This window comes from Pyricularia pennisetigena, chromosome 2 (assembly GCF_004337985.1).
Source record: "Pyricularia pennisetigena strain Br36 chromosome 2, whole genome shotgun sequence".
Classification (NCBI taxonomy): Eukaryota; Fungi; Ascomycota; class Sordariomycetes; order Magnaporthales; family Pyriculariaceae; genus Pyricularia; species Pyricularia pennisetigena.
In genome coordinates this window covers 3,105,565-3,131,877 of record NC_043741.1, presented here as the reverse complement: position 1 = coordinate 3,131,877, position 26,313 = coordinate 3,105,565, and the positions used below count along the sequence as shown (strand labels likewise).

Below are 26,313 nucleotides of genomic sequence, written 5' to 3'. Positions count from 1 at the left end.
CCATTATAGTGTAAACAGTGTAAACAGACTCTGTCGAATGCCGCCATCGCCAATAGTCAAGTGTGTATAACAACATAAAGCCAACTGTGCACGACTGCATAATTGTTTCTTGTAATATTAATTGCCACTCACTGGAAGATAACGACGCGTCACGACATAACTCGCAGCGTGGTGACGGAGTTCGTAGCAGATTCAGGGCAGAGTTCAGCCCAGCCACCCTAATTGTCGGTGAGATATAATCCGCTGATAGAGTTCTCATCACCCACATTACGACAAACATCCCATAGTACAAAAATCACGCCGCCACCTCCTGGGGCTATCCCAAAATGACGATGATGATGATTGGCCAACATACTATACTGCCAGGTTTTTCCCCTCCTCCGGCCCGGGGGAATTTACAGGAGCCGACTTGAGTTCCAGAAGGTGACGGGCTATTTTTCTTTTGTTGATTTTAGTCAAATGTCAAATCCCCTCACCGTTACAAAAAACCACGTAATCCCATCATATTTGTTCGCTGTTCATGCCGCACCAATGCACCTCCCTGAGCAATGTACTGTCACACCATTCGTCATCTATTTTTTGTTTTCTGTGAGCCTTTTTTTTTTCTGCTTTCTTTGCAACCGCTGCTGCCACGACTCGCGCAAGAGGATAGGGCGCCGGCGGCAACTTTTCCCCCACTAAGGTGCAAACCGGTGCCTGCAGGAAAACGTGGCCTGGCCCTGCAGGGGGAATGCGCTAGAATGTGGTACGGGTGCGTTGTGTTTTTCTGATATATATTATTATTACTAATTTTTTTTTTGTGTTCGCCATCGTTCCGTAAGGAGGGGCAGTAGACTAAGGCTCAACTATTGTACAACTGTATCATATTTTCACTCTTTCATAGTCATGAGATCATTCTGGGGCTCGTAAAAGTCTTCGTAGTCCAAGGAGGACCAAAAAAAAAAAAAAAAAAAAAACCCACCATCAAAAGCCGGGAACCTGTCGAGACCCAGTGTTGACATCATCGAAGCTATGCTGGTCGTTGGGTGCGGCTTTTTTGCTCTCTTTCTCGGTTTGTGCGGTGGTTTGTTTCTTCTGCCCAAACAAATCATAAAGCTCGGGTCCCAAAAAACCTTGTTCCCCTTTTGTAAAGTGGTGAGAGGGGAAAAGAACCGACAAGAGGTAATGTTGTAATCAGGGGCAAGCGATCCCCACTGATCTCCTTGCCAAGGAGAGCCTGGAATCCCGGGTGGAGGGTTGAGGACCGATGCGAGGAGACCTGCCAACTGCACACACTTGCCACAAGGTCACAGAAACATCTCACTCAACACCCCCAGCTTTTCCGGCTGCCAACGGGGTTTTCCACCTGTCCAACTAGCAGGCATGAATGACAGTTACTGTGCGGTCTCTATCGTACTAAACATTTTTTGAAATCGGGAGGATACTTAAGATCCACTTCCCTGGGACCAACCTACCTGAGTCGTCGGGGAACTCTTATGTTCTAGGTAGCCGAGGAATAAAGAAAAACCGGAAAGAAATTAAATTGCCAGTTGCGCCGTGCGGCGGCTGTGCCTTGCAGTTATGAAAGAAAGAGGGGTGAAGACAATTAAAGAACTAGGAGGTACAAAAGTACAACGGTACACAGATGCAAAGCAAAGATGAACAACTCGACAAAATGTGGTACCACATTTTATGGGTGAGTAACTTTCTGGAAGGAAGGATCCGCCACACTGCATTCGACAACGTTACCTTCCCGCTCACTTTTGTCCGCAGGTAGAGTAAGAACCACTCACAATTGCAGCTTGGCTGCATCTCTGGAGCCTTCTTTTGTGGAATCCCGCCTCTTGCCTACACAAGATCTTCAGGTACAGATTCCTACCTTGGACATTTGTCAGAAATCCAGGCTGTTCTTTGCTTTCCAAAATTTTTCTTTCCCATTTTTTATTTTATTTTTTTTGTGTATCTTACTTTTTGCTGCCTTGTTGATGAACAATGAAATGCCGTCCCAAAAAGGCTTGTCTTTTCCCACAAAAATATGTATGGTTCATCCAATGATTGGCAGACGCGGAAGAGCCGTTCTACCTACGCTCCTCCACTTCTGTGGAGAAGAGAAAAAAAAAAAATAACGGACGACGGGGTCGCCCTGGGCGTTGGGCTCAGGTCAAGCCGCAAGCCACCGGGGGCGCTAGGATCGATGGGAAGGAGGTCCTGTCTTTCATCGTCTGTCCATTTGTCCTTCGCCAAAGTCGCCTTTACCATTCATCGCCCACTTCTTCCGCTCCCTCTCGTCACTCGTCTCCACTTTCACGAATGTAGTGCTTCCCTCGCAGTAGGGGTCTCGGTTGTCTGGTGACTGACTCTTGGGTTAGCAAGCAATGCAAGGTTAACTTCTTCCCTCCAGAGCCCTCCCACGTAGGGATGAGAGGAGTTAGAGACCCACTTCCCACTTTTTTTGTGATCCCGCGCTTTCTCGTATGGTTCCAGCCGCTGACCAACTCTGGACAAGGTCCCCGATCGGGCCTGGTCCTTTTGGAAGATTTTTTAAATTTTTTAAATTCTTTTTTCTTTTTTCTTTTTACGGGTTCGCTAAAATAACCCTTGCAGATTGGTTCCTTGCAGCCGGCCTTTTTTTCTGGGATCGAGGGCTGCGGGAAAAGTCCCGGTGAAAGTGGTTGCTGAGTGGCCGCCGCTGGCCCCCAGATGGGTCCCAGCACGACGCCCACCAAAATGCTCATCTTTGTTTGTCCAGCCTCGTCTACTAATAAAGGGCCCCCAGGTCCCCCCTCGCTGCTCTGACCTTGTCCACCTTCCTTTGGCACGCTCGTCGTCTAGATTCATACCTTTCATATTGTTCTTTGCTCCTTCTTCGTCAGGTATCCTCACAAAGATCCTCGACGTTCATTCCTTCAGAAACAGAAACACAGGACTTTTTTTTATACTCTGAGCAGTGCTCGTCGAGTTTACACATACACCTTTCTGTCTTACAGCACAAGAACACCAAACCCTTGTCTGTCCTTACAGTCTCGATAACACACCATCGATATATCACTGTGCCAAGCTAGGCCTCACAAACCACAACCACAACAACAACAACCAGACTCCCACAGTCAACCACAAAGGAATCAACAGTACATCATGAGGTCCACGACTCTTCTTTCCGTCACCGCCTTGGCCTCTACGGCGCTGGCTCAGCCGTTTTCTTTCGGCCATAACCACCATGCCCGTCACCACCACGCTCGCAGGGCTGCCGCCGCAGTCGAGAAGCGCGACATCGTCACGGACTGGATCACCGAGTGGGTTACCGAGACCGTCACTGAGTACATCGATATGACCTCGACCGTTGTCATCAACACCGCCACCACTCCTGGTCAGTTCTTCGAGGGCTCGTCAACACCCTCGGCAGCCCCGACCCCTAAGCCCGCCCCATCGTCGCAGGCCGCATCGGCACCGCCGCCTCCTGCGCCTACTCCTCAGGCCCCTTCGCCTTCTACCAGTCCCGGGCAGCAGCCAGCTTCGTCTCCCACCCCGGCCACCCCCAAGGTTCAGCAGGCACCAGAGCCCGCCCCCACCACTGCCCCTCTCAGCACCTCCTCGTCGGCACCAGTAGCTCCTCAGGCCTCTGCACCTGCCGCTGCCTCTGCTGCCTCTGCACCTGCCGCTGCCGTTGCCGCTGTCGCTCCCTCATCATCCAGCAGCGAAAGCAGCAGCGGCGCCATGAGCTTCACTGGCCAAGTGACGCACTACACGGTCGGCCTGGGCGCATGCGGCTTCGACGACGCTGGCAAGGACAACAGCGACTACATTGTCGCCATCTCGTCGGCTCTGATGCACGGTAGCAACGGCGACCCCATGTGCAACAAGAAGGTTAACCTCTCGTATGGTGGCAAAAGCATCTCGGCCACTATCCGTGACAAGTGCCCGTCGTGCTCTCAGGACCAGATCGACTTGAGCGAAAAGGCCTTTAAGGACCTCGTCGGCGACCTCGGCATTGGCAGGCAGGGCGGCGTCAAGTGGACCATCTCTTGAGGTGGCTGCTCGTGACTCTTTCAATCTCTTAAACTATCCTGACAACAGGGCGTTTGAGCCCCTGCAGGACTTTGATGACATTTTCTTTTTTTTTCTTTTAAACTGACTGTTGTGTATGGAACAAGATGAGTTCCATTGCAAATGGCTGTATATACCCTCTACCCATGACGGCGGCGAGTTGGTTCTCACATATTCTGAGTCTTGAAAATCCGTTGCGTCTTTCACCGATTGGGAAAGATGGCTCGGAGAATGGTTTCCTTCTTGGACTAGCTCGCATCTCCTCAGCTGAGATGTTTAAGAGCTTGGTTAGGCTGGTTTCAGATTGAGACCAGCCATTTCTTCGAAAATCAGGGGAGACTTGGGGTCCGTGTTTTGGACACCGAGTTGCTTTTAGCTTTTTTTCTTCTCTATCCGGGCTTTGTCAAATTGGGGGAGGTCCTCGACAGCCACATAGACTTCTTTTCGTGTATATATCTAGGGATCCGCCGAATACATCTGACGATGTTTGATGATTACACAAGGTCTCGTGCTCTAGGTCGTCTTGCCGAGCTGTGCTGTGAATTGAAGCGAACGTCTGAAAAGTGTGCTAGGTAAGATATCCTGTGGTTGGGACATCCCAAGTATATAAAGGTAAGAGATGCAGATATTAATATCCAACATTCAGTGACTGAATGAATACTACCTTTGCGCAGTAGGGTTATCCTTCAGCAACATGAGTTCCATGGTTCTATGGCCGTCGCAGGGGAGGAAAAGAAAAGAAGAGAGAAAAAAGAACAACAAAAACCCCAAGTGAAACCAAAAAAAAAAAAAAAAAAAAAGAAAAAGAAAAAAAAATCTTGGGTCTCATCAATCTTGCTATTCCTGGGTTCTGAATGAATTCAATTCTCTCATTGCTCACTCAGGTTATCTATTTAGGCTCAGCAAGCCCTCGATATACTTGCGCGTGTCAATACCGATACCTTGTGCAATCCGGCTTGCGCCGTCTGCCCACCCTCCAGTCGACGAGGAGGCGCTGACGTTCCTGAAAGGTCCTGCATTTGCCATGTTGGTGGGATGGTCGCTGGCCTTGCGAAGCAGGAAAATCTCGTTGCTGACCTCTGGTTGCGGTGGATAAAATTGCTTTTTGGTGTCGTCCGAGGCACCACCAGAATCAGTGTCTTCTTCCCCCGCGGCCGAATCGTCCGTCGTTTCGGATATGCTTCCCCAAGGTGATTGGACTCTGGGAGTCGAGCCTTTGCGATCCATGATCCGGCTCCAGAAAACCCACCAGCCACGGCTGGTCTTGCATGTGCGCTCGAGTTCTGACTGATTTCCACGGGTGGCTATGTACATGTTCAGCATATGAGTGTGCGTATTGATAGCCTCGGCTCTTGACCAAATGGGCAAGTCTTTTTCCAAAACGGCGGCTGCGGCTATAGATGTCGGATCCGGAATTGTTGGTATAGTTGACTGTACCGTGAGGGCCTTGGGGTCCCATACGAGATCGTATATATCACCGTTTGCCGAACCAGCTGCTCCGCCCTTGGATGCGCCAACATCAGGCTTTGCAGGCCTGTACATGGTAGACTTGAGCAAGTGCTTGCGTAGGGGAGATAGTTGATAATGCAGCGACTTGTAGAGGCGGTCCCAGGCGAGGGAATCTGTTCGCAACTTGAACAAAAAAGTAAACATGAAGGGCCTGTTGACATAAATGACAACACGCATCTTCTCTACTTTATTGGGATCTTGGCTGTTGAAGGCAGCGGGTCGAGCAGCTGCAGCCGCGGCACTGCTTGGCGTCCTATGGCCTTCATCGCGCCCGCAGTCTCGGTCGGCCGGGTTTTGTGCCAATTCAGTATCCTGGCTACCCAGGGCCCTCTGTGTCTGTGAATCCGAACGCTTCCGGTCCTCTGACTCTTCGAGTTCCACTGTCAGGGTTCGTAGCATAGTGCGAGAGTTGTTTTCGCCGTCGTCCGGCCACGAAACCTCCCCATCGCTACTTGTTTCATGCTCCTCAATGTTGCCCATCAGCCCAATGATGAAACGCCCAATAGAGTCGTCCTCGGCCGACGTATGTCGAGAGAGAGATGGTCTTGGAGGATTGGAAGCCGCTTCAGTCGGGTGGATTTTGTTGTCATTCCCAGGTTTTGCATCCGCCGATGTCCCGCCCACCTTGGGTGTGGATGAACTGCCTATGGACCAATATTTGCCGTACCCAAGCTTGAAATAATCTGCATATGTGTTTACGCCTTCACTGTCGCCCGCTTGCTCAGGATTCGCACTAGTGTTCTCGGTGGCGGCCGCTGAGCTATCCTGCTGGCGTTGTGGAGGCGAGGGGGTATTCGCCGAAGCAGCCTGGGGCTTTGACCGTTTGGCTAGCTCGGTGACGGGAGGTGGCGGCCATATTACAGGCTCCGAGGCTGCCTCATCGACATGTGCGTTGTGTTTTTTCCGCGGTTTTGCCTTTCTGGTCGATGTGGAGCTTTCATGAACGCCATACGCATTCTCTCCCCAGGAGTATATGTCTTCCATCCACTGGGTAATATTTCTCAGAGAGTGCCGCGAGACGGCCCCTGTGCCGAGAAAGATGGCTCCATCCTCGGCAGCAGGTTCCAGTCCAGTACCAAGCCACTGATCAGTCGCTTGTGCCAAGCCTGCAAGGGGAGCGCTTTGTGATGGGGCTGGCACGGGCGCATCTGGATCATAGGTGCCAAATTTGGAGACGACAATGTCAACCAGACCCTCGATCCTGCCGACAAGGCCCTCAAGAACTTCACGTTCTCCACTGCCTCTCTCTTCTTCCCCGACCCCGACGCCAAGCTCGCCTGAGGCAGCAAGCTTGATGCCTCCAAAGACGTTCACGGTCGGGTTGCCATGCAGCATCACGTTCCAAGTTGAAAGAAAACGATCCCAGTAACGGCTTAGCAAGGCGATAAACCTGGTACGCTTTGCCCGCACGAAAAGCGCACTGAGAGATGAATCGTGATGCAGCAGGAAAAGGCAATGCGACCGTAATAGATCTTGAAGCAACAAAGCTGCAGGTTTCACGTCCTTCGACGAGTATTCGAAATTATCCTGCGCACTTCCGGCCTCTGATACACCCTTCGCAGAACCGGCCGAAGAGGCCTGCTTGCCCGGGGCGGTGGGTATTTTGGTGAGATCAATAGACTTGAGTTCTTGCACCATTAGCAAAGCTGATCACGAAGGATACCTTGGTGCAGACGCTGTCAAGGGGACAACCTACGGTAAGAATCCACCAACCCGGCTCCAGCTCATGCATGATGACCCTCGACTTCTCCGTCTCAACGGTGTCGACCGGCCGCTCACCCGAAAAGCTCCTCCCAAACTCAACCATCCCCTGGGCCAGGCCTATTTGGCGGAGGCGCTCGTTACGCTCCTCCTGGGTCAAGCTGCTGGTCATACGAGAACGTAGCTTGCGTCGCTTCGATCTGCTGGTGTCCATGGTGACGGATGCATAGTAGACGATCTGGTCGTCCATCGTCTCATCCGTCGCCCCCAGGCTGGGATTGTAGATGGCGACGAACCCAACCTGGGCAGGAGTCACGTCGGATTGAGCCTTGGACGCCATTGTGAGAACAAACAATCTCGTATCTTGAGGCTAAATTGCCGAAGTGAACTCAAAACAATTGGGAGACCTGGGATAATGTTGCCCTAGCCTCCCCACGTAAGCAACCTGCCGCCCTGGGCGAGGTTGACGCGGTGTGGTTGATATGAAGAAGAGAGTCGAATGATTTTGATGTGTTGCTCAGGATTAGTAAGTGGAGTTAGGAATGAGGATTGGAGACAATTTGAACGATGCAAGCTCCATTCATACTTTCCCCTCCCACTCTGTTTGCGTGGCTAATACCACGGGACAAATTGGTAGCGTTGGTTGGCAATAATGACTATGAGCTTGGGCAGCGCGTTTCCAACGGTATTTTTTTTTTCTTTTTCGTCGCTAGTTTTACATGCAGTTAGGCTAATCTAGGCACCTGCCCCTACTGGGTGTAAGGTGCCCAGGTGGAAAGAAGTGCCCACAACAGACGTTTCAAGTCTCGAGGTTTTTTTTGGTTTGTTCGGCTGATTTGAGCCCCAGAGTGCCTACTCAGCAGCATACTTGCAAAACGTTTACGTCTTTGACGTCATTAAAATCGGCTAATGTTGCTCGCCAAGACGAGCTATATCTGCAATATGTGTTTGTACGTCCAACCGGTAACAAGATTATCTGTATGTGAATCTACGGTTTATTTGATGGGAACTGCATCGTCTTGAGCCGATGGCATTTCCGTATGACTGCCGATCGAATTTCCTTGTTCTTGAATTGATGGTTAATTAACCCAAGCTCTGCTCAGGTGGCAGGACTGTACAGAGCGGGGCTCCTGGGGCCATGTTTGCCAACATCTAGAGAGGGGCAACGCACCTCGATAGCTGCCGACTACCGGACCATGCGGGTGATTTGCAGCGGGCGAAGCGCGGAGCCTCCGATCACGGTACCGACGAGACTGACAGGCTCCGGGGGGTTTTTTTTTCGGTAGCTAATATAGGTAGCTATGCCTGCGTAGGTAATCAGCTAATTAGGTAGTAGCTAAGCGGGACTCGCTCCATGACTCTGGCTGCATCAGATGCCTCCAAGACTCGTCCGATTCCAGACTACCATCCCCAATAGACTCAGTCACCACCCCCCTCCGAGCCTCCACCACAACCGCACCCGCAGCAACAATACCACCACCACCACCTCGTCCTCCCCCATCCGCAGCTTTCACCCAACCCCGCCCGGCAACATGCGTATCCCGTACGTCCCGAATCCTCCTCCGGCGTCGATCCCCGAGGCCGACAAGGCCGTGTACGAGCGCGTGGCGGCCCGCCGCGCCCCGCGCCCGCTGCAGCCGCTGGACCTGGCACTGCTGCACAGCCCACCCGTGGCCGACGGTTGGAACTCTTTCCTGGGCGCGGTGCGGACGCGCTCGTCGCTGGCCGCCGACCTGCGCGAGCTGGCCATCTGCCGAGTTGCCGTCGTCAACACCGCCTGGTACGAGTGGATGCATCACGCGCCCTTGGCCCGCGAGGCTGGCGTCGCCGAGCGCGCCATGGAGGACGTCGTCAAGCGCACCGAGCCGCTCGTCGGCCCGAACCCGTCGCAGGACGGCGGCCTGCTTTCGGATAAGCAGTGGGCAGTGCTGAGGTACACGGACGAGATGACGCGCAACGTGCGCGTCGCCGACGAGACGTTTGACCTGCTCAAGAGCCTCTTTTCGGAGCGTGAGGTTGTCGAGATCACGGCCACGGTTGCTTGTTACAACTGCGTGAGCAGGTTTCTGGTTGCACTGGATGGTGGGTAACGCATCTTGTAAGCTTCGACGCCAGGCTTGCTTCCTATGGCTGACCAATCTTCATCGTTCTAGTCGGGGAGAAGAATAGCGTAGGGCCTGACGACAGCGCGCACTAAATGACCCAGTCCAGACATCGACGTATGGTACCCCATGTTGGCGTCTCGACCGTACCCGTAGGTGCACGCATATGCGGCAATATACAAAGCCATAATAGGTGAAATGTCAGCCAGTAAACGGCAGAATAGACGTCATGATGTAATTTCCGGCGTGTTACTTCGCCTAGCTATAAACATAACAGGCAAATCGTTTCAGTACTTGTCAAGTCGTGAATACATGTTACCCAAAACCTGTTCCTCAGCTGCCATCAACGGTGATGGCAGTAACAACAGACAACTTCTGTGGGTAGATAAGCAAAACATAACGATGGCAAACAAAAGGAGAACTCGCAAACCCGACTCGGCCTAGTCGCGAGTACGAAGTGCAGACGCTACAGAAAAGGAGAAAAGCAGAAGTTGATAAAGCCCATACAAAACTCGAGACAGATAGGAAATGTTCTTGCTAAACATGAGCAAGAGGTATCAATCAAACCATAAGAAAACAAAGTGAACAAAGTGCAGCAGACGATAGGGGCTGATATCGTGTGTTGAATCGGGAGACGATAGCAGCGCCACTCTCAATGTTTGGGGTTGCATAAATCAGGCGTGCCACACCTGAATCTGAAGTTGTTGAACAAAAATTGAACTTGAGAGACGAGAAGGTGGCCGTAGTTATGGAGTCAAGCAGTTCTGAGAATTATTTTCACTCAATCTCCATCTGCGCCGCGACATCTTCACTGACGGCTCGAACAGTCCCCTTCTTGATGCCATTGACGTCAGAAGTCGACTTTGCCCGGCCGCGCTCAGACTCGTCGTCATCGAAATCGGTGTCCATCTCGTCTACTTCTGAGTAGCCGTCGCCCATGCTCTCGTTGTCGTCAAAGTCTCCACGGTATTCGTCAAATTCTCCGTCTGCTGTGCGATTCCAAACCATGCCGTCGTCCATGTCGTCGTCAGAGTCTGACCTTATCCGCTCGGCAATGCTGTCGCCAAACCAAAACCTCGCGCGCTTGTTTGCGCCTTTAAGAGATGATGACAAGCCGCCATTTTCCCAGTCGTCCTCATCATGGCCGGCCGCCAGATTTCTGACAGCGCCAGCATGACTACGATGAGGCGGGCGGTAAGGGGGCTCGCTGTGGCTGCTAGTTACGGGGACTCCCCTCACGTGAAGGTACGCGACACGTTTGAGTTGCTTGTTGAAGAAAAAGTAGTGCAACGCCCAGATGGCGCCCTCCTCTTCGTCAAAGGGGTTCTCAGCGGGCTGGTAGCTGAACACGTTGCAATCGTCGAGCGCCATCTCTTTGTCAATGATGGCCCACATCTGCGGTCCCCAGACGGGGTCGGTGTTGGTGCTGTCGGATCCGGAGCTTAGACTCCTAGACAAAGAATAATCCATACCCGGGTTGGACGGTCGGACGTTGCCCAAAGTGCTGTCAAGGTTGTTCATAACCCTCCTCAAGTTTTTCTCCCTCTTGAAGTCACTCGGCCTCAGAACGTGCGAGAAGTCATAGTCTGGGTGCGATGCGTTGAGTGTTGCGATTATGTATGCAAATGTGCGACGGCTTGAGATGTCTGCGAGTGAACCAAAGGGACTCGATCTTGACAAGTTCAGTGTCGAGGCCATCTCGGCACGCTGTGGTGGGCTGAGACTAGCGCCGAACTTTAGAAGCGAATCGTGTTGGCTCTCCAGAGAACCGTCGATGCGTTTGTACAACTTCTTGTCCTGCCCTGTGGGTTTTGTGGTGTACAGGTCGCAACCGCCGGAAACATGACAATCGGGTGTATCGAAATTGAGCGCACTCGTGACGGTCACAAAGTCGGGAACTGGTATAAACTGCATGCAGCAAGGCGTTGAGTCTTGGGTGAGCGAGGAAAATGGAAGAGCCCAGTGCATCCGTCGCAACGGTCCTCAGGTCCAGTCCTGCGGTCTAGAACAAGACGGTCGTCGCATTGATCAAGCGACGTCGTCAGGCGCAAACCACAGGCCTGCCTGCCGCCGAGGAGAGAGAACTGGGGAAAGTATGCGCACCTTCATTGTATCTGCACTGCAGGCGAGCCTGTCGATAGATGGAATTTGAATGGGATGTGATGAATGAGGAGGACAATCCAGTCGTTGGACTTGCGACAAGGAGTGTCGCAAGATGTTTGTGGTGTTATGATGATGTCAGCGGAATCAGCGTACCGCGCTTGCGCTTGAATGTTGGCTATACAGGCGCGATTTGTTGCGTGCAAATGATTAACGGATCGTTTCAAATAATAGACGGTTGACCTGCAACTAACAGAAGTCGAGTTTCGAAACATACAAAACGGTTGGGTTGATTGTCGTATGTGGCTTTGTTGTATTGTATGTAGGTTTGCCAAACTGATCTGCTGATTCGGGAAGTAATGCACAATCATGCAGAACCCCCTGTTCAAGAATTCGTGGACAGATTTGTTGTTTTTGAGAAATGGACTCCAACAGCGGTGTAGAAAACGCTTCTTAACCACTCGAGATCGTTTCGCGATAAGAATCGCCAAGTTCGAACAGTTGACAGCGGTGGTATGATAGTGTTTTGGAGATCGAAGGACTGCGGGGAATAATATGCATGGACATCTGTTCCCGAGCTGTGAGGTAGTGCCGGGAACGGCGGATTTGATGGGGGACGCCTTGTTCCCAGTTAGCTTGAGATAAGTTAAATGTCTGGTGGCAGATCCAGGGGGGGAATTGCATAGTTTAGGAGCTTGGGGCATCAGCTCCGACGGCCGTTCGGGTAGTACCAGGTGCCAACATCCATGGTCTTGGATAACGCCATGTCTGTCGGGGGTGCGCCCACCTGGCTGCGACTTGGCGCTGACGGGGCGGCAGCTGTCCGATTGTAGCCAAGGCACGGGGTTGACGGGTTGGCTCGCGGGGAACATCGGCAAATTCCCCAAGCGCACCACGTTGCCCGCCGACTGGTCAGCATATTCCTACATTAGTTAGTACTACTCTAAGACTGTGGCATCTCCACTTAATTTAAAGTGTAGATAACGTTGTATGGCGAACGAGCGACATGAGTCGCAATGAGAGTTCAACCCAGCTCCTGGAGAAGCCTAGCGGGTGCAGGCCAGCAGCGCCTGTCTCATCAAGATATGATACTCTCGAGTCCGCGCGAGAATCTCCATTGGCGCCGTGACCTCCATCCAGTTGCGCAAATGAATGATGCGATTGCAATCCATGGACAATATGGGCGGGCTGCATCAACGAGCACACCAATAGAACCACCTGCTGCACAAAGTATCTTGTCGATGAACCGAAAAGTTGTTTGGTCGTAACTGTGATGATTCGCGGATGCATGGACCGCATAACGGCGCGCCGCACGGTAACGGCAGAAGTACATGTCTGGGGAACGATGCCCCGTAGGTCTATCTAGTCCATTGCATACACATGAAGAGGGTGTTTGGCATCCTCCGTAATGGTCTAGGCAATCAAGATCCAGAAATGGGCCTCAAGAAGACCAGTCTGTCCTTCCCTTCATCATCCGTCGACCGTAGCCCATCGTCTATTGTCGTACGTCCTCATCGATTCGTGATCGCCGTCCTAGTCGTGTTTGGGCTAGAATTCAAATGTATCCGTTCTCCTTGAGCTTTGAGACAATCCTCTGGTCATCGTCCTATTTTGCCGAGCCCATAATTGTCCGAATTAGTTGACCAGATAGCATATCAAGTAGAGACTTGTTCGGGTTCCTCGAGAGTCGGCGAACTACTGTGTGAATTGTGGCATCGGTTCAGGGGCCATTCGAGTGGAGGGAAAGGAGGAGAAATTATCGTGTTCGGCGACTTGACTACATGATCCTCGTCACTTCATCCTCGACCTGATAAGTTGAGGAGGGTGTCAGTGCCTGGGTCATCACACGTAAATGCCCCTCCGGCACTTGTGCAAAAGGGTGTGGATAGAACTTTGGCGAACTCAGGCCGAACAATGACAAGTAAATGGTTCAACTGACCTCCATATCTTCCAGCGAGTCCTGCTGGGATATACACCTCAATATATTCTTTTTACTGCTCTCCTGCATCTCGCCGGCCAGGAGGATCTCGTCTAGGATGTAGTAGGCCTTGGTAAAGGAGAATATAATATCTAGTTCGCAAACGTTTCCGTAATACTTGTCCATCTGCTCGACGTATCGGTGGATGATCTCTAGTGTGATGAGCTCGTTGTCATCGGAGGAACAGCCTGCAATGAAGAACAGCGAAGCGTAGCGACGGTAAACGATTTTTGTATCTGCATAAAAACAATGAGCGGTGTTGTCAGTTTACTGAACAAGACGGAATGTTACCCAATTTCCCATGCAGGCATAGCAGCTATCATGTTGTTTTTTGCGCGATAGTTGCTTGTCCGCTTGTGCTTACCCTTGTATTCCAAGAAGTTGCACATGCGTGTGCGCCTGGCCAGGACTGCCTGAGTGACGTCCTTGACGATCTTGGCCTTATCTTTGGGAATGAGGGTAGTGAACCATTTTGCAAGGCGCTGGACAAGTATTGTTAGTGCCGTCCTGATGGCATCATCAAGCGTGTAGCTACTCGGTGCCGCCGCAGAGCGTTGTGATGAAGACTTACGACCTTGCCCTGCCTTGAGAGCAGGATCAAGTATCTGTCGAGAAAAAAGATAACACGGTTAGTTACATGTATGCTAATGTATTCGAAGATTCATTTGCCGTACTTACTGAATGGCCATTTTGCGACCTCACATTACCTTCAACGCCTGCGTCTAATTTGAAAATTGCTGCGTGTCAGGACTTTTGCAGACGAACACTCAATTCGGTCGGGCACCACAAGCAGTGGATTTGGAGGTGGTGACCAATCTGGATGGCTGGCCAAAAGCCCGCGGGGACACGAAGTGGACACCTACTTTCGTCAAAACAGTGTATGACACAGTGTTGGGCAGTACATTACCCCGCCGTGGCATGAATCCATAGCGTAGGATTCATTGCGATGAATTTGTCAACCGCAGAGAATTAGGGGTCCAGTGTACTGTAGCTCACAGAGCAGCCAGCTTCACGCTGACGGTAATTCATCTCCTTGAACTACACGTGCAGGAATGGCTGCGCGTTTGATCTTGGGATTTACTGGACGGCTCTCAAGGCTAGCTTAGTGGTCTGCTTCAAGTCCAAGGCAGGAAAAGGCCCGGAAGACGCAAAACCTTTGTATGAGGCTCCTCAGCCAGGTATCCAGGTACACGGCGCGCATAACTCAAAGTATCGGAGCTTTCTACGGTAAATTTGTCAGCATAGATAATCAGTAAGCGCCAAAACTCGGCTTGACTTGGTGCAATTGAGCAAGCTCTGGTCGAGACGAATTATATTTGAAGGGTTTAGGGATACCAACGGAGCTTTCCTTGCTAGTGCAGTAAATGCTGCAGAATCAAGAATTTTTCAAACCGTGCCTTGTCGTGCCGTCGCCATTTCTAAAACTCTACCTTGCATCAGTTGTAGGCATTATTTATTATCAGTAATTAAAAACAGGACCCCGCCGCCACGCCTCCAACCACATGTATCCCATGTGAATAAACTTTACTAGTTAATCTTTATCTTTGTCAACTTATATTTACATGAAAATCTCGCGCCGCGACTTTGCGCAAAGGGTTTCCGTCACCTAATAGCTTACCTACAAGACCTACCGAGGAGACGAAAACCCCGTCGTTGGCAAGAACAGCAAAGGCAACCTTCTCACGAAAAATGACGAAACTCATCCTATCTACCGGGTAAGTTATGCACGCACCGCTTCCCGCGCGGCGCCGAGATGCGCCTTGCCGTTCGTGGGTGCCCACATGGTCACACCTGAGCTTTTTCTTCTTCCATCTTGTCGCATTTTGCGTTTTTTCTTTTCTGTCTTTGGGGGGGTGGGTGGGTTGCAGTGATTGCGGTGCTCCTCCTTATCGTCCGCTAACCCAAACCCGCGGGATAAAACGCAGGAACATCGTCTCGGGAGGTCCCTCCATAATCCGCAAGCCGGGCGCCTTTCGATCGAATCTCGAACTCACAAACTCGCTACGCAGCAACTTCCTCGCCGCGCAGGAGTATTACGCCGCCGAGGCCGAAGCGGCGGCGCACAACGGCAACGGGAACGGTAACGGGATCGCCAACGGCAACGGCAATGGCAATGGGAACGGCATCAACGGGGGCAGGCGTAGGGTGCCCGCCTCGATATGGACGACCAGGGAGAAGATGTCGCTAAAGAGGAAGGCCGGCGATGGCGACGCTGCGAGGGAGGCGCAGCAAGAACAAGACGAGCAGGAGGAGGTTCTGTATGTGCCGCGCATAGACTGGTTCGCGGCAGGGCTTCAGGAGGAGGCTTCACAGTACGACATCACGGCCAAGTTGTTCTTTCTGCCGACGGCCCCTACCGCGTCGCGTCGTCGGTACGCGCGCGAAGCATTGTCGCTCGTGCTGCGGGAACTCGGTGTTCGGGCAGTTGACCTGCTTATAGTGTCGTTCCCTGGCATGTCCTTTGAGGAGGACTGCGAATGGGAGGCCGACAAGAAGAATGGAGAGCAAGGTGACGATGAGGAGGAGGCAGCGACGTGGCGGATCGTCGAGGATCTCCATAAGGAGGGCCTTGTCCAGCGACTCGGTCTTTCCGAGTTTGGCAGCGAGAAGCTGGCAAGGTTCTTGGCTAGGAAGCCCACAATCCGTCCTGCAGTAGACCAGATAAACGTCAAGAACTGCTGTAGCGTGCCGCCGCCGCTGGCGAAGCTGGCCAAGGAGCAGAAGATCGAGCTGTTGGTGCATAGCGACTGCACGGATATCCTACCGCAAGGCACGCTACGCGAACTGCTTGGGCCGGGGATCCGCGGAGCTGGGATACTTGCTTCAGAGTCTGGCGGCGATGATGAGGAATATGAAGGTGGTCTCCTTAGGGGCGAGATCACTCCCGAGTGGGTCATCAAATACACCGCAGTGGTCAGGGACCGCGGCGTCATTGAAAACAAAGGCTATTTTGCTGGGGCGGAGCTTCGCGAGACATGAATTGGTTAGAGCTGGCCTGCCACTGTTGCTGCTCGGGGCTTCTTTTTTGTTTGCATTATGCACATATTCAGGATACGGGTAGCGTGCGGTACTGTTTTGCTTCTTTTATCACGAACTGACGAGCGAGATTGGACATGTAGAATCCGAAATTCGTGAGATGCCGATGCTTTTTAGAATCTTTGTGCTCTTGAGGCTTGAATACAACACGACATATACTAGCGTCAAGTTCTCATGATTCTTCGTGGTACTTTTTTTTTTCTTTATTTCATTGCCCGTTTAGCCCTGGGGCGTTTTCTCGACGAGCAAGTTGTCGGATCTCATCCAATCATGCTTCTCTTGCGTCCCCTCATCCGCACGTCTTCCAGTTTCCTCAGCACTGGCGTTGCTTGTTTGAAGCCCTCCTTGTATCCCTCGAGGACTTGCTCAAAGACAGCCTCAGCCTTGGGGTGCGTGCTTCCAAATGCTCGCTCCAAAACATAAAGGTCCACGGCTCTATCCTCGTCTGAAACGCTCTGGCTCGCCAGACCAAAGTCGATCACAACCACGTCGCCATCGAGAAGCCTATCCTCGGCCACCTCGCCCTGGTTCAGTGGAGGACGGAGCATCATGTTGCTTGTGGTCAAGTCACCGTGCACTACGCCAACGCGATGTATAGCCGCCACTGCGGCACCCATCTTCCTCATCAGCTTGACGAGTTGCTCGTCTTCCTGTATCGCGGTCGAGGTCCCCAACCTTGACCTCCGCTTCAGCCACTCGTTGATGCTCACGCGCACCGGAACCCCTTCTATCCACTCCAGCATCAACCATCCCGCCGCCTCGTCCAGCGCATACACAGCCGGCACGCCAGCGGCAGTGCCATCGCGCCTGCACTTGGACAGGATGCGCGCCTCGGCGAGGATGCGCTGGCGCGTCAGGCGGGCATCCAGGATCGGATGCCGATATGGTTTCGACGGCCGGTGCTTGAGAGCGCACGGCAAATCCGGCCGCAGGTATGTTGTCTTGTACAGGCGGCCCTCGGCGCCTTGTGTAATGAGTGTTGGTGGCGCGCTGGCGGGGTGGGTAAGGATCGCTGGCAAGGGGAAGGGGTAGGATGAGGGGTCAGGACATTTGGTTTGCGACCCCGCCATCGTGAGCTTGGCGCCGGCCAGCTAGGGCTTTCTTGATGGTTCAGTTGAGGTGAGATTTGTTGGTGGCAGGTGATAGGTCCGCTTTTGCGTCAATTCTTGATTTTCGCTTTTTTTTTCGTACTTTCAAAGTTGAGCGAGAATACAACGCAATAATTTGCAGGATCTCGAGCTAAAAAGGCAGGCATATGCAGATGCGCGTTGATCTAGCATCGGTATTAGTATGTCATGTCTGTGGGGAACAAGCAGCTGGAAAGTGATGCGCCATTGGGTGAAATTGCAACTGTTGACGCATCTTTGTCCACCCAGCATATGCACTCCAGCCCAAAATCAGTGGGTTGTATTGATTTAAAGATAAAAAAAAAAAAAAAAAAAACTAGGCTAAAAACTATTCAATACTAGTAGTGCCCGCGCGTGCCATGAGGTTGCACCTTGGGAATTTGAAAACCGGCTTTTGGGAGATGACTTGTTGTTTTGTTTTCTGAACACCAAACTCAATGGTACATACTTTGTAAATTGGACGATGTTGTTGTCCAATCGCCGTGATCCAACCGTCAGGCCATGTACTAGCACGTTGAGAAACAACCGCTGTAGTGTGGGTTTTATGAGGATCACTTCAACCGAGGCAGGGTTTGTTGCGTGACCCACAGCGTCTAGGCTGGGCTGGCAAGACTTTCAGGTACGGGCCTGGCTTTGTGCAACGGGTACAGGGTTAAACCGTGCAGCCCTAGCAGGGTCTGGATCGCTGCTGCTGGGATTGGGTTGATATCGATGGAGAGATTTCATGTGGATTCAACAGCTCCCGGCGCGAACCATCATGCGCGCGCATTCTAAATCTACCTCGCCAGCCAGCCTCCCTCCTTCCCCTCCATTTCCGATTGCCCCTCGCCGGCTCGATTTGAGAAAGTGGCGTTTCCGCCTCTGCCTTATAACTCCCGTAGTCTGGTTCGCTGTCGCGCACGATTATACTAAAAAGTACATATAACCTAACCCATTCACTGCATGTGACTGAAAATGGCGGCGCGGCTGCAGAGACGCCATGCCATATTCATCCCGAAAAGGCGGTGTTTATTGGATCCGGTGGGTGGATAAATTCGCATCACCAATGGCAAGACAACGCGGTGAGCGCAGGAACCACTGTCGAACCGCCCAAGACTCTTAGCATGTTACCATCGAACAAGCAAAAGCGGGCACTCGAGTGACGGATGGATCCTGTTGGAAGCGGTCTGCTGCAGGATGCTGGGGCTTGCCTATACTGCAAGTGCGCATCATTTACCATATCAAATCAGCTGGTTGGCTTCTTGTTGAGAAGCGGAGCTGGCATTGGCTGGCTGCATTGAATGCTTCTCCCCCCCCTCACACATGCCATTAATTCCCGGCCACTCTATTATTCCACACCATGGTCGTCAGCCAGTGAGACAAGACCTTAAGGCCCTATTCCGTCATATGCTTTCCCTTCTCGCTGCACACACAGAGTAACACTCCTACCGCACTTATTTTCCCACAACTTGCATCACATTACACGCATATTCGCATCCATCCCGATCATACTGCTAGGCTTCAGTGCGCCGAAAGCGAGTAACAGACAAGGGAAACGCCGAACAGAGAATACTGAGAAAAGCAAAGACGATGAGACGGAGATCGCGCAAATATAGACCAACCCCTCCTGACTGATATAAATATCTACTACTCATTTTGAAATAAATAAAACTTCAGCACGCGGTGGCAAAGTGTGGCCCGGAAATCAAAGAACCATGTCCGACTTGGGTCGCCAGTGGGCCCTTCTCCTAGTCCTGACCGCCCTCCTACTCTCGGTCTTGGTGCTCGGCCAGATCGTCACTCGCTACACTTCCGCATACCGCTCCGCGCCGACAGAGGTCTCGGCCTTTCTAGACGCCCTCGACTCGTCTGTGGAGGAGAACGAATCCTACGATCGCGACCTTAGCCGCGTCCCCCGCCTTGAGGACAAGCTCCGTCTGGGTCGCCTGCTGCGCGACATCCAGAAGGCCGGTGATGACCTGCGCGAGGACCTGAACGGGCTCCTGCTCGTCGCAGGCCACGGCGGCCTCGTCCCGGCCGTGGACGAAGTCACCCCGGCCGCCAGCGACACCAAACTCGGTGCTGCCGGCAATAATGTCGTCTCGACCACCCCGCGCCTGCGCCTCCCCGCTCGCCTCCTCTGGTCTGCGCGCCGCGCCGAGCTGTCGGAGCGAGTGCGCCGTCTGGACATGCTCAGAATGCGGTTCCTGGTCATGTACATGAGCATCGTCGCCTCCACGACCAGCGCCGCGGCCGAGCGGGCGCAAAAGAACCCGATGACGTCGCCGATGCAGCGCGATCCTGAAAAGCCCTCCGGTCTCGGCATCATCAGTCCCGACCAGACACCGCCTCAAGGCCGCGCGCAACTTGCCTCTCCGCTGACGGAGACGCCCAGCCCAATCCAAGAACCGCCCCCGAACTTCCCCGCGCTCGGCGTGTCGATCCGCGAAGCCATCAAGCGCAGGCCTCCGCTGCGGCGCATCACCACTCAGGCCATGGGTCACCACACAGAGACTAACGACGAAGACGGTCCAGGAGGTAACGGCGGTGCTCATCGCCGGGGCTGGGCCGGCGTGGTTCAGGAGCTGCAGCGATCACCTTTGATGCACAAGCGTCATATGAGCATCGAGAACGCGATGGCCAGGAGCATGTCACCCTGAGGCCTTGGATTTTTCTAGCCTGATTCCGCGTCACTCAACCTACCTTACTTTGGTATTCCATCACACTTTCACGAAAGCATTAGGCATCACCTGGCGCCCGGCGTTCTTCCCCTTATTACTCCCCCCTGGGATTCTACATGTCATCTTTCATTCCACGCTACCTTGACCCAAGTGACACGCTCAAGTCTTAAACCCCAGCAGGCTTTTTTTTTTTTTTTATGGTTTTCTGCCCCGCTAACCAAGACTTTATACTACGACCACATTCACGTTCAACGTCTAATGTGTTACGCCCACGATGACCACAAACGACCCAAACAGATCGCCACGCCATGCGACTTCAACGATATAACGGCAGATCGATCATCGCAAAGAAATGGAACCTCTTTTTCTGCGTTTTACATTCAACATCATGCTCACCCCCGTTCTACACCATTTAACTGCTATGCGTCTCTTCACGGATACCCCCTTTATTGCCCTCTTCTTCTTTTTTTCTTCTTCTTGTTTTCCCTTCCCAAGCACGCTCGATAACAAGCTGTGAACGATTGCTTTCTGGCTTGCGTCTGCTGCATTCAACCTTTCATTTCGTTTCCCTCCCTGTCATGTTTTGCTGTTATCGGTCTTCACTCGGACTACAGTTGGACAGCGCCTGAATCACTAGACTAAGTGAGAAATCTGACAAGAGAAAGAGAAAGACTTTTTTTTGTAAATACTCCCCCTTTCAGCAGCCATAGCATGACCGGAGTCCTAAGATATTGAAATTCATCGAGAAGCCTTTCCCCATGATGCTATGTCATGTCTAATATTACTGCGGCTATAAAGATAAGCATTAATCTAGTCTTTCCCCAGAGAACTCGAAAGGGATTTGTCCTCGATCCTTCCTCTATACTTCATTGCAACGGCGACGCTGGAACAAACTGGCTTTAAAGAATCCAATAGGACATATATATCGCTTGCCGAACCAAAAGAAACACAGACCCAATTGCAAATGCGTACGAATGATATTTGATCAATAATGCCGCCCCAATGTACCGTGGAAAACCGGAGCGCCTGGCTATCGAAATCGAACCGATAACTATTGCTCTCGTGATGAAATGTGCCCCGTAGCTGGTATATAAACTACCTCCCTCTGGGTTTAGCTTGTCACCTCTCTCCCGGTCCTGAAGCTTTCTGCTGCTTCAAAGCCTCCTGTAGCCCTAGTCGGCCCATGTTTTCCTCGGTCAGGAATCCACTGCCCATACCTAGCGGCGCTTCGAGGCTATATGATGGTGAGGGTCTCGAAAATTCGTCTTCTGCGGCGTTGACAAGCTTGTCGTCTCGTGAGTGCATGGCACGTTCGCTGGCCTCCATTATCCTCAAGGGCTTCTGAAGCTTGCCTCCTTCACTTTCATTGCTGAGCAAGCGGAAGCCTGAACTCTGCGGACCTTCTTGTGCAGGCGTTGGCGTTGGCAAATCCGGCACCTCTCCACCGTTGCCGTTATCCTTGCGGGTATTCTCAGGTAACACGGCTGACTGCTGGTTCGCTTTGGGCCTCCGGAGCAGCAAGGAATCGGCGATATCCGATGTTATTGGGGGCAACGCGGGCGACTCCAAGGTGCCCAGGCTCCCGTCGGAAGCGCCACAATCGGAACTCGAGCAGGATAGCCCTGCTGTCATTTCCGGTAGTTTTCTCCTGTCCTTCGTCCATCGTACCAACATTTTCTCCAAAAGTTTGCTCTTGACAGGTTTGGCGAGATAATCATCCATGCCTGCCTGCATACACTTTTCCCTGTCTCCTTGAATCGCCGACGCCGTCATCGCCACAATTGGCACGTCGTTGACGTACGCCTTGTATGGCGAATGATTTCTGAGCAAGTGGACGGTTCGATAACCATCAAGAACCGGCATCTGAACATCCATCAATATTATATCCGGCTTGGGATGCTTTCCGCCTTGGGCTGCTTCAAGGTATGCCAGAGCTTCCTTGCCATTCCACACGGCGCCGACATTGAATCCAAGCTTCTTTATGTTTTTGATCGCGATCTGCTGGATGATCAAATTGTCTTCCACCAACAACACGTGCATCGCAGCCCGATCAGCCATGCTGAGATCGGCCAAGACCGGAGACGCCGGCCCCAAAGCTATCGATGGTTTACGACGCAAAGATGAGGCGGACTTGTTTCCGTTCGGAGTGCTTGACCTGCTGTCGGCTTGCCCTTTGGTTGCAGCCGTTGAAATCTGCTCCGACTCGCCTAAACTGTTGCAGGATACACTTATGTCCGACTGTAGACGGTCAGGAATCGAGTCGATGTGAACGAGATTTCCCTCATAATTGCCGTTGGGGGGTCTGTTGAAAGGAATCCAAAATGTCGCTGTCGTGCCTCGGCCCTCGGTGGACTCAAGCGTCATCCGGCCCTTCATCAGCTCGAGAAGGTTTTTGCTAATGGTAAGCCCCAACCCAGTACCACCAAATCTGCGGGCCGTGGATGCGTCGCCTTGGCTGAAGGGCTGGAACAGACGCGACCGCACCTGAGCATCTATGCCTATGCCAGTGTCTTCCACCACAAACTTGATTTCGATTATATCCGGCGTTTCCCTCTCTTTCACAACCGAAAACCTTACATGACCTTGTTTTGTGAACTTGATACTGTTTGTCAAGAGGTTCGTAATGATCTGTCGAACTCGCCCGGGATCCCCCAGGACAACAAGGTCTTCCTCAATGTCCGGAGCAATTTCGGATTGGAAGTCCAAGTTCTTACGCTCAGCAGCAAAGCTCAGCATCTTGTTGACATCACCAACTATGACGGAGAGCGAGAACTGGACTTCCTCAATGTCCAAATGACCCGACTCTACCTTTGAGAAGTCGAGAATGTCATTGATGACCGCTAGGAGAGCGTTCGCAGATCGATATACTGCAGGGTTGGTTAGTACGACACAGTAAAAGGCCACGTCGCTACGGTTGTGTGCAAGCCCTGGAAGTCCTGGGCTTGTTGCAGTAGACACAACTCACTGTTTTCGCCATATTCTCGCTCCTCATCCCCCAGCTCGAGATCTAAGAGCAGCTCCGACATTCCAATAACACCAGTGATGGGTGTGCGAATCTCATGAGACATCTAATAACGCTCGAGTTAGCCTGCTAAATTCGACTTGTAACCTTATGCAGCAGTATGCAGCGGCGCAGTGGCAATGCATTCTCACATTCGCCAGGAATTGACTCTTCAGGCGGCTGGCCTCCTTTGCAGCAGCCTCGTTGGCAACCAGTTGGCGCCTTTCCTTGGCCTGCTCAACCAGGTCCATTTCGCGAGCCCTCAATTCGGTAACATCAAAGATGACGCCGATAACGCCTTCGATTGACCCTGCATTGTTAGAGAATCCCTCGGCAGTTTTCAGCTTGGCGCTGACCGGAATGAAGCGCGTCCGATACCATCGACCATCTGTAGTTCCAGTCAGCCGTCTGCGGGGATGAAAACATGTGGAAGGAACAGAGGGCGTGAGGGGGCGGATGCATACCAAATCCATGTTCTTGGATATCTTCTGTTGACTTGCCGGCCAAAATGGCCTCGATAGGCTCCAAAAACCGTGGACGTTCGCCGTCTTCCAAATGAGAATTCAAAGTGTTGAAGACCTCATACATGTTCCGCCCCACATACCACTTTGAGTCACCCTTGAGGTCTCTGTAGTTCTCCCCAGTCGCGTCCCAGCGCAAAGCTCCCTCTAGCATAGTGACGTTACGATCGTTGTCGACGGTGAATATTGTAACATGAGCATGTGTGATGACAGTCAAGAGCTGCTCTCTTAAACGCTCTGCGGTTACTTTCGCCTGTATACTCTCGTGCACATCAGTGCAGGTGCCTGCATTGAAGGAAAAAAGAAAAAAAAGCAAAGTCAGAAACCGAGGAGAAAGAACTTATCAGAGGGTGCAGAGCTCACCAAACCACTTTTTGATTTCCTTGGTTACCGGATCCCTTAGTGGGAGAGCACGTCCCAGCATCCAACGCCATTCGCCTTCTTTGCTTTGGCATCGGTATTCTACGTCGTAAGGCTGTCCGGTTGCAAGCGACCTGGCCCACCTCCTTTCTGCTTCGGGCATATCGTCAGGATGAAAAGGATGTTTCCAGCCGAGCCCAAGAGAGTCAGCCTTGGTCAAGCCTGTGTATCTGTACCATCGTTCGTTGTAAAAATCATGGCGGCCATCAGGAGTAGTTGTCCAAACAAGTTGAGGCATAGTATCACAGATCAGCCTGAACCTCTCATCTTCCAGCTCCTTCATATTGTTGATGATTTGTTTCATCGGAGAGACGTCTCGGCAGTAGATGACTCCTGCTAGAAACTCGCCGGTTTGTTCGTCTCTGATCGCCTCACCGAGTACATCGAACACAACCTTTTGGCCGTCTTCGTTATACATGCCTATTCGGATCCCTGTGAAAGGCGTTTCTGTGCGCAGCAGCACTGAGATGGGGTAATCTTGAGGCTCCAGAGCCTGGGTAAAATCTTCATCGTAGACGTCCCAACGCCTTAGGAGCGCATCTCCCTCACTGGCTTCAGGCTGGTCAGTCCGAAACATGGACCTGGCCGCCTTATTCGGAAAAGATGCAGAGCCATCTTTCCACATGGCAAGAATCGGCATTTTGGAATTATCCAGCGCTGCATCCTTCATTGTCAGGAGCTTGGTAAGAAGCGAAGGACCATTCTGACTTGAGCTGGAATTTGGAGGCCCAAATGGAGGAAAAGGCGATGAGCCGAGGCTCAACGGTTGAGTTAGAATACTATGAGAACTTGTGGGCGATTCGATGCTGGATGTTCCCGTAGACGAAGAGTGTGTGGCATATACTGATCTTGATTTTGCGTCCTCAATCATACCAGGTTGAGCGACCGACTTTTTGTGGCGAGTCGATAAATCTACCTTGCTTTCTGTGTTGGTAAAGGTCAGAGTGAAGTACGTCTGCCCGTCGATTTCCCAAACCGATATCAGCATCTTGGCGTAAGTGTAAAGCTCAGGATTGGATTTGGAAACTCGGTGAGGCCAGGTCGCTTTTGGTTTGCCGACATCGTCCTTGGAGATAATGACGTCGACGCAAGTTTGTGGATGAGGCGTATGCTTCGCATCTGCGTTCTCTGAGGCCCAGGTTGGCGTCGACGATCCGTCTGCGCTATCAGTAGGCCGAATGGTGGGACCCAAGCTCACGTTGTCCGCCACCAGATCCAGGAAGTTATCCCACTTGAGCCGTGCCACCTTTCCGTCCTGAAGCAAATCGATGCCGACCTGCGAGATAGTCCGCCCTTTGAGTCTTTCCTGCACAGTCATCGCCGCCGGCCCGTCAGCATCGAATCCCAGAAGTTTTCCCATGGCTTCGTTGGCTAAAACAACAGTTTTGAGACTGTTGAGCACCACGACAGGTAGCGGTAAGTAGTGCAAGGCCGCGAATGCCAGGTCAGCCGAGGTGACATATGGCAACGAGAGGGTCAGGGGACTTCTTGGGGGTGGAATGTCGTCTCCTGGTTCATTGTTGAAGCCCGACACCGAGCTCGATAGATTGGGTTGGTCATCGTGCTGAGAGGCGAAGATTGATTCTGTATTGGGCTGGTAGTGTTCTGTAGCAGAGGTTTTGCTCGAGTAATACGGACCGGTGTCAGGTCCAGATCTGCCATTTTCATATTCGGGATGTTTTGTTGATCCTAGATGATTCATCTCGGAAGCAGCATCACCTGCGGTAGATGCATCTCGGGAGACCATAACGCCGGAGCCGGTGAGCCACCCGCATGGATATAAGAGAGTGATTCCTGAGCTCTGGGAGGAAAGCCTAGATAGGTTCGAAATCGAAAGCTAATCCAGGTCCCGAAGTTCATGAAGCATCATCGGTTCTCGCGCCGCCAAGTCATGGATAGCCAGATGTTGAGAGAAGTTTGGATGTCCCGAGCTCTGTGATCTAGATTGTCCCGCGGTTTTGGCACCGCCAGGCAAATTGGGCGTCAAGTGCAAAGCCAAGCCGGGATGCGCTGGGATAGCAACCTATCGCAGCGTTGTCGCAGGGTCTGTCGCACTGCTCGCGTAGAACTTTGGCGTGCTGTTAGCAACCCACGGAAGGCTTTCAAGAATGTTTCTATGAGGACGACAGCTATTT

The 26,313-nt window shown here is 52.2% G+C and overlaps 8 protein-coding genes across 8 annotated transcripts; 4 read left to right on the top strand and 4 right to left on the bottom strand.

Moving 5' to 3' along the window:
• Window positions 1-3,114: 3,114 nt before the first annotated feature.
• Window positions 3,115-4,005, top strand: PpBr36_00857 (uncharacterized protein; the record flags this gene model as incomplete). The annotated part of the gene is made up of 1 exon (XM_029888047.1): window positions 3,115-4,005. One exon carries the CDS (start codon window positions 3,115-3,117, stop codon window positions 4,003-4,005), a length of 891 nt encoding a protein of 296 aa, XP_029752524.1.
• Window positions 4,006-4,908: 903 nt separating this feature from the next.
• On the bottom strand, window positions 4,909-7,573 carry PpBr36_00856 (uncharacterized protein; the record flags this gene model as incomplete). The annotated part of the gene is made up of 2 exons (XM_029888046.1): window positions 4,909-7,152; window positions 7,229-7,573. 2 exons carry the CDS (start codon window positions 7,571-7,573, stop codon window positions 4,909-4,911), a joined length of 2,589 nt encoding a protein of 862 aa, XP_029752525.1.
• A 1,033-nt stretch (window positions 7,574-8,606) lies between these two features.
• On the top strand, window positions 8,607-9,430 carry PpBr36_00855 (uncharacterized protein; the record flags this gene model as incomplete). The annotated part of the gene is made up of 2 exons (XM_029888045.1): window positions 8,607-9,315; window positions 9,387-9,430. The coding sequence occupies 2 exons, from the start codon at window positions 8,607-8,609 to the stop codon at window positions 9,428-9,430; spliced, it is 753 nt and encodes a 250-aa protein (XP_029752522.1).
• A 682-nt stretch (window positions 9,431-10,112) lies between these two features.
• Window positions 10,113-14,018, bottom strand: PpBr36_00854 (uncharacterized protein; the record flags this gene model as incomplete). Its single annotated transcript, XM_029888044.1, has 5 exons — window positions 13,985-14,018; window positions 13,778-13,895; window positions 13,375-13,649; window positions 12,167-12,358; window positions 10,113-11,419 (listed from the first exon to the last, which is right to left on the bottom strand). The coding sequence occupies exon 5, from the start codon at window positions 11,301-11,303 to the stop codon at window positions 10,113-10,115; it is 1,191 nt and encodes a 396-aa protein (XP_029752523.1). The 5' UTR covers window positions 11,304-11,419; window positions 12,167-12,358; window positions 13,375-13,649; window positions 13,778-13,895; window positions 13,985-14,018.
• Window positions 14,019-15,102: 1,084 nt separating this feature from the next.
• PpBr36_00853 (uncharacterized protein) lies at window positions 15,103-16,392 on the top strand (the record flags this gene model as incomplete). The annotated part of the gene is made up of 2 exons (XM_029888043.1): window positions 15,103-15,128; window positions 15,339-16,392. 2 exons carry the CDS (start codon window positions 15,103-15,105, stop codon window positions 16,390-16,392), a joined length of 1,080 nt encoding a protein of 359 aa, XP_029752528.1.
• Window positions 16,393-16,709: 317 nt separating this feature from the next.
• On the bottom strand, window positions 16,710-17,519 carry PpBr36_00852 (uncharacterized protein; the record flags this gene model as incomplete). The annotated part of the gene is made up of 1 exon (XM_029888042.1): window positions 16,710-17,519. The coding sequence occupies one exon, from the start codon at window positions 17,517-17,519 to the stop codon at window positions 16,710-16,712; it is 810 nt and encodes a 269-aa protein (XP_029752529.1).
• Window positions 17,520-19,270: 1,751 nt separating this feature from the next.
• On the top strand, window positions 19,271-20,215 carry PpBr36_00851 (uncharacterized protein; the record flags this gene model as incomplete). The annotated part of the gene is made up of 1 exon (XM_029888041.1): window positions 19,271-20,215. The coding sequence occupies one exon, from the start codon at window positions 19,271-19,273 to the stop codon at window positions 20,213-20,215; it is 945 nt and encodes a 314-aa protein (XP_029752526.1).
• A 1,140-nt stretch (window positions 20,216-21,355) lies between these two features.
• Window positions 21,356-25,925, bottom strand: PpBr36_00850 (uncharacterized protein; the record flags this gene model as incomplete). Its single annotated transcript, XM_029888040.1, has 5 exons — window positions 21,356-23,103; window positions 23,202-23,304; window positions 23,390-23,625; window positions 23,702-24,043; window positions 24,122-25,925. 5 exons carry the CDS (start codon window positions 25,923-25,925, stop codon window positions 21,356-21,358), a joined length of 4,233 nt encoding a protein of 1,410 aa, XP_029752527.1.
• Between the last annotated feature and the right edge of the window lie 388 nt (window positions 25,926-26,313).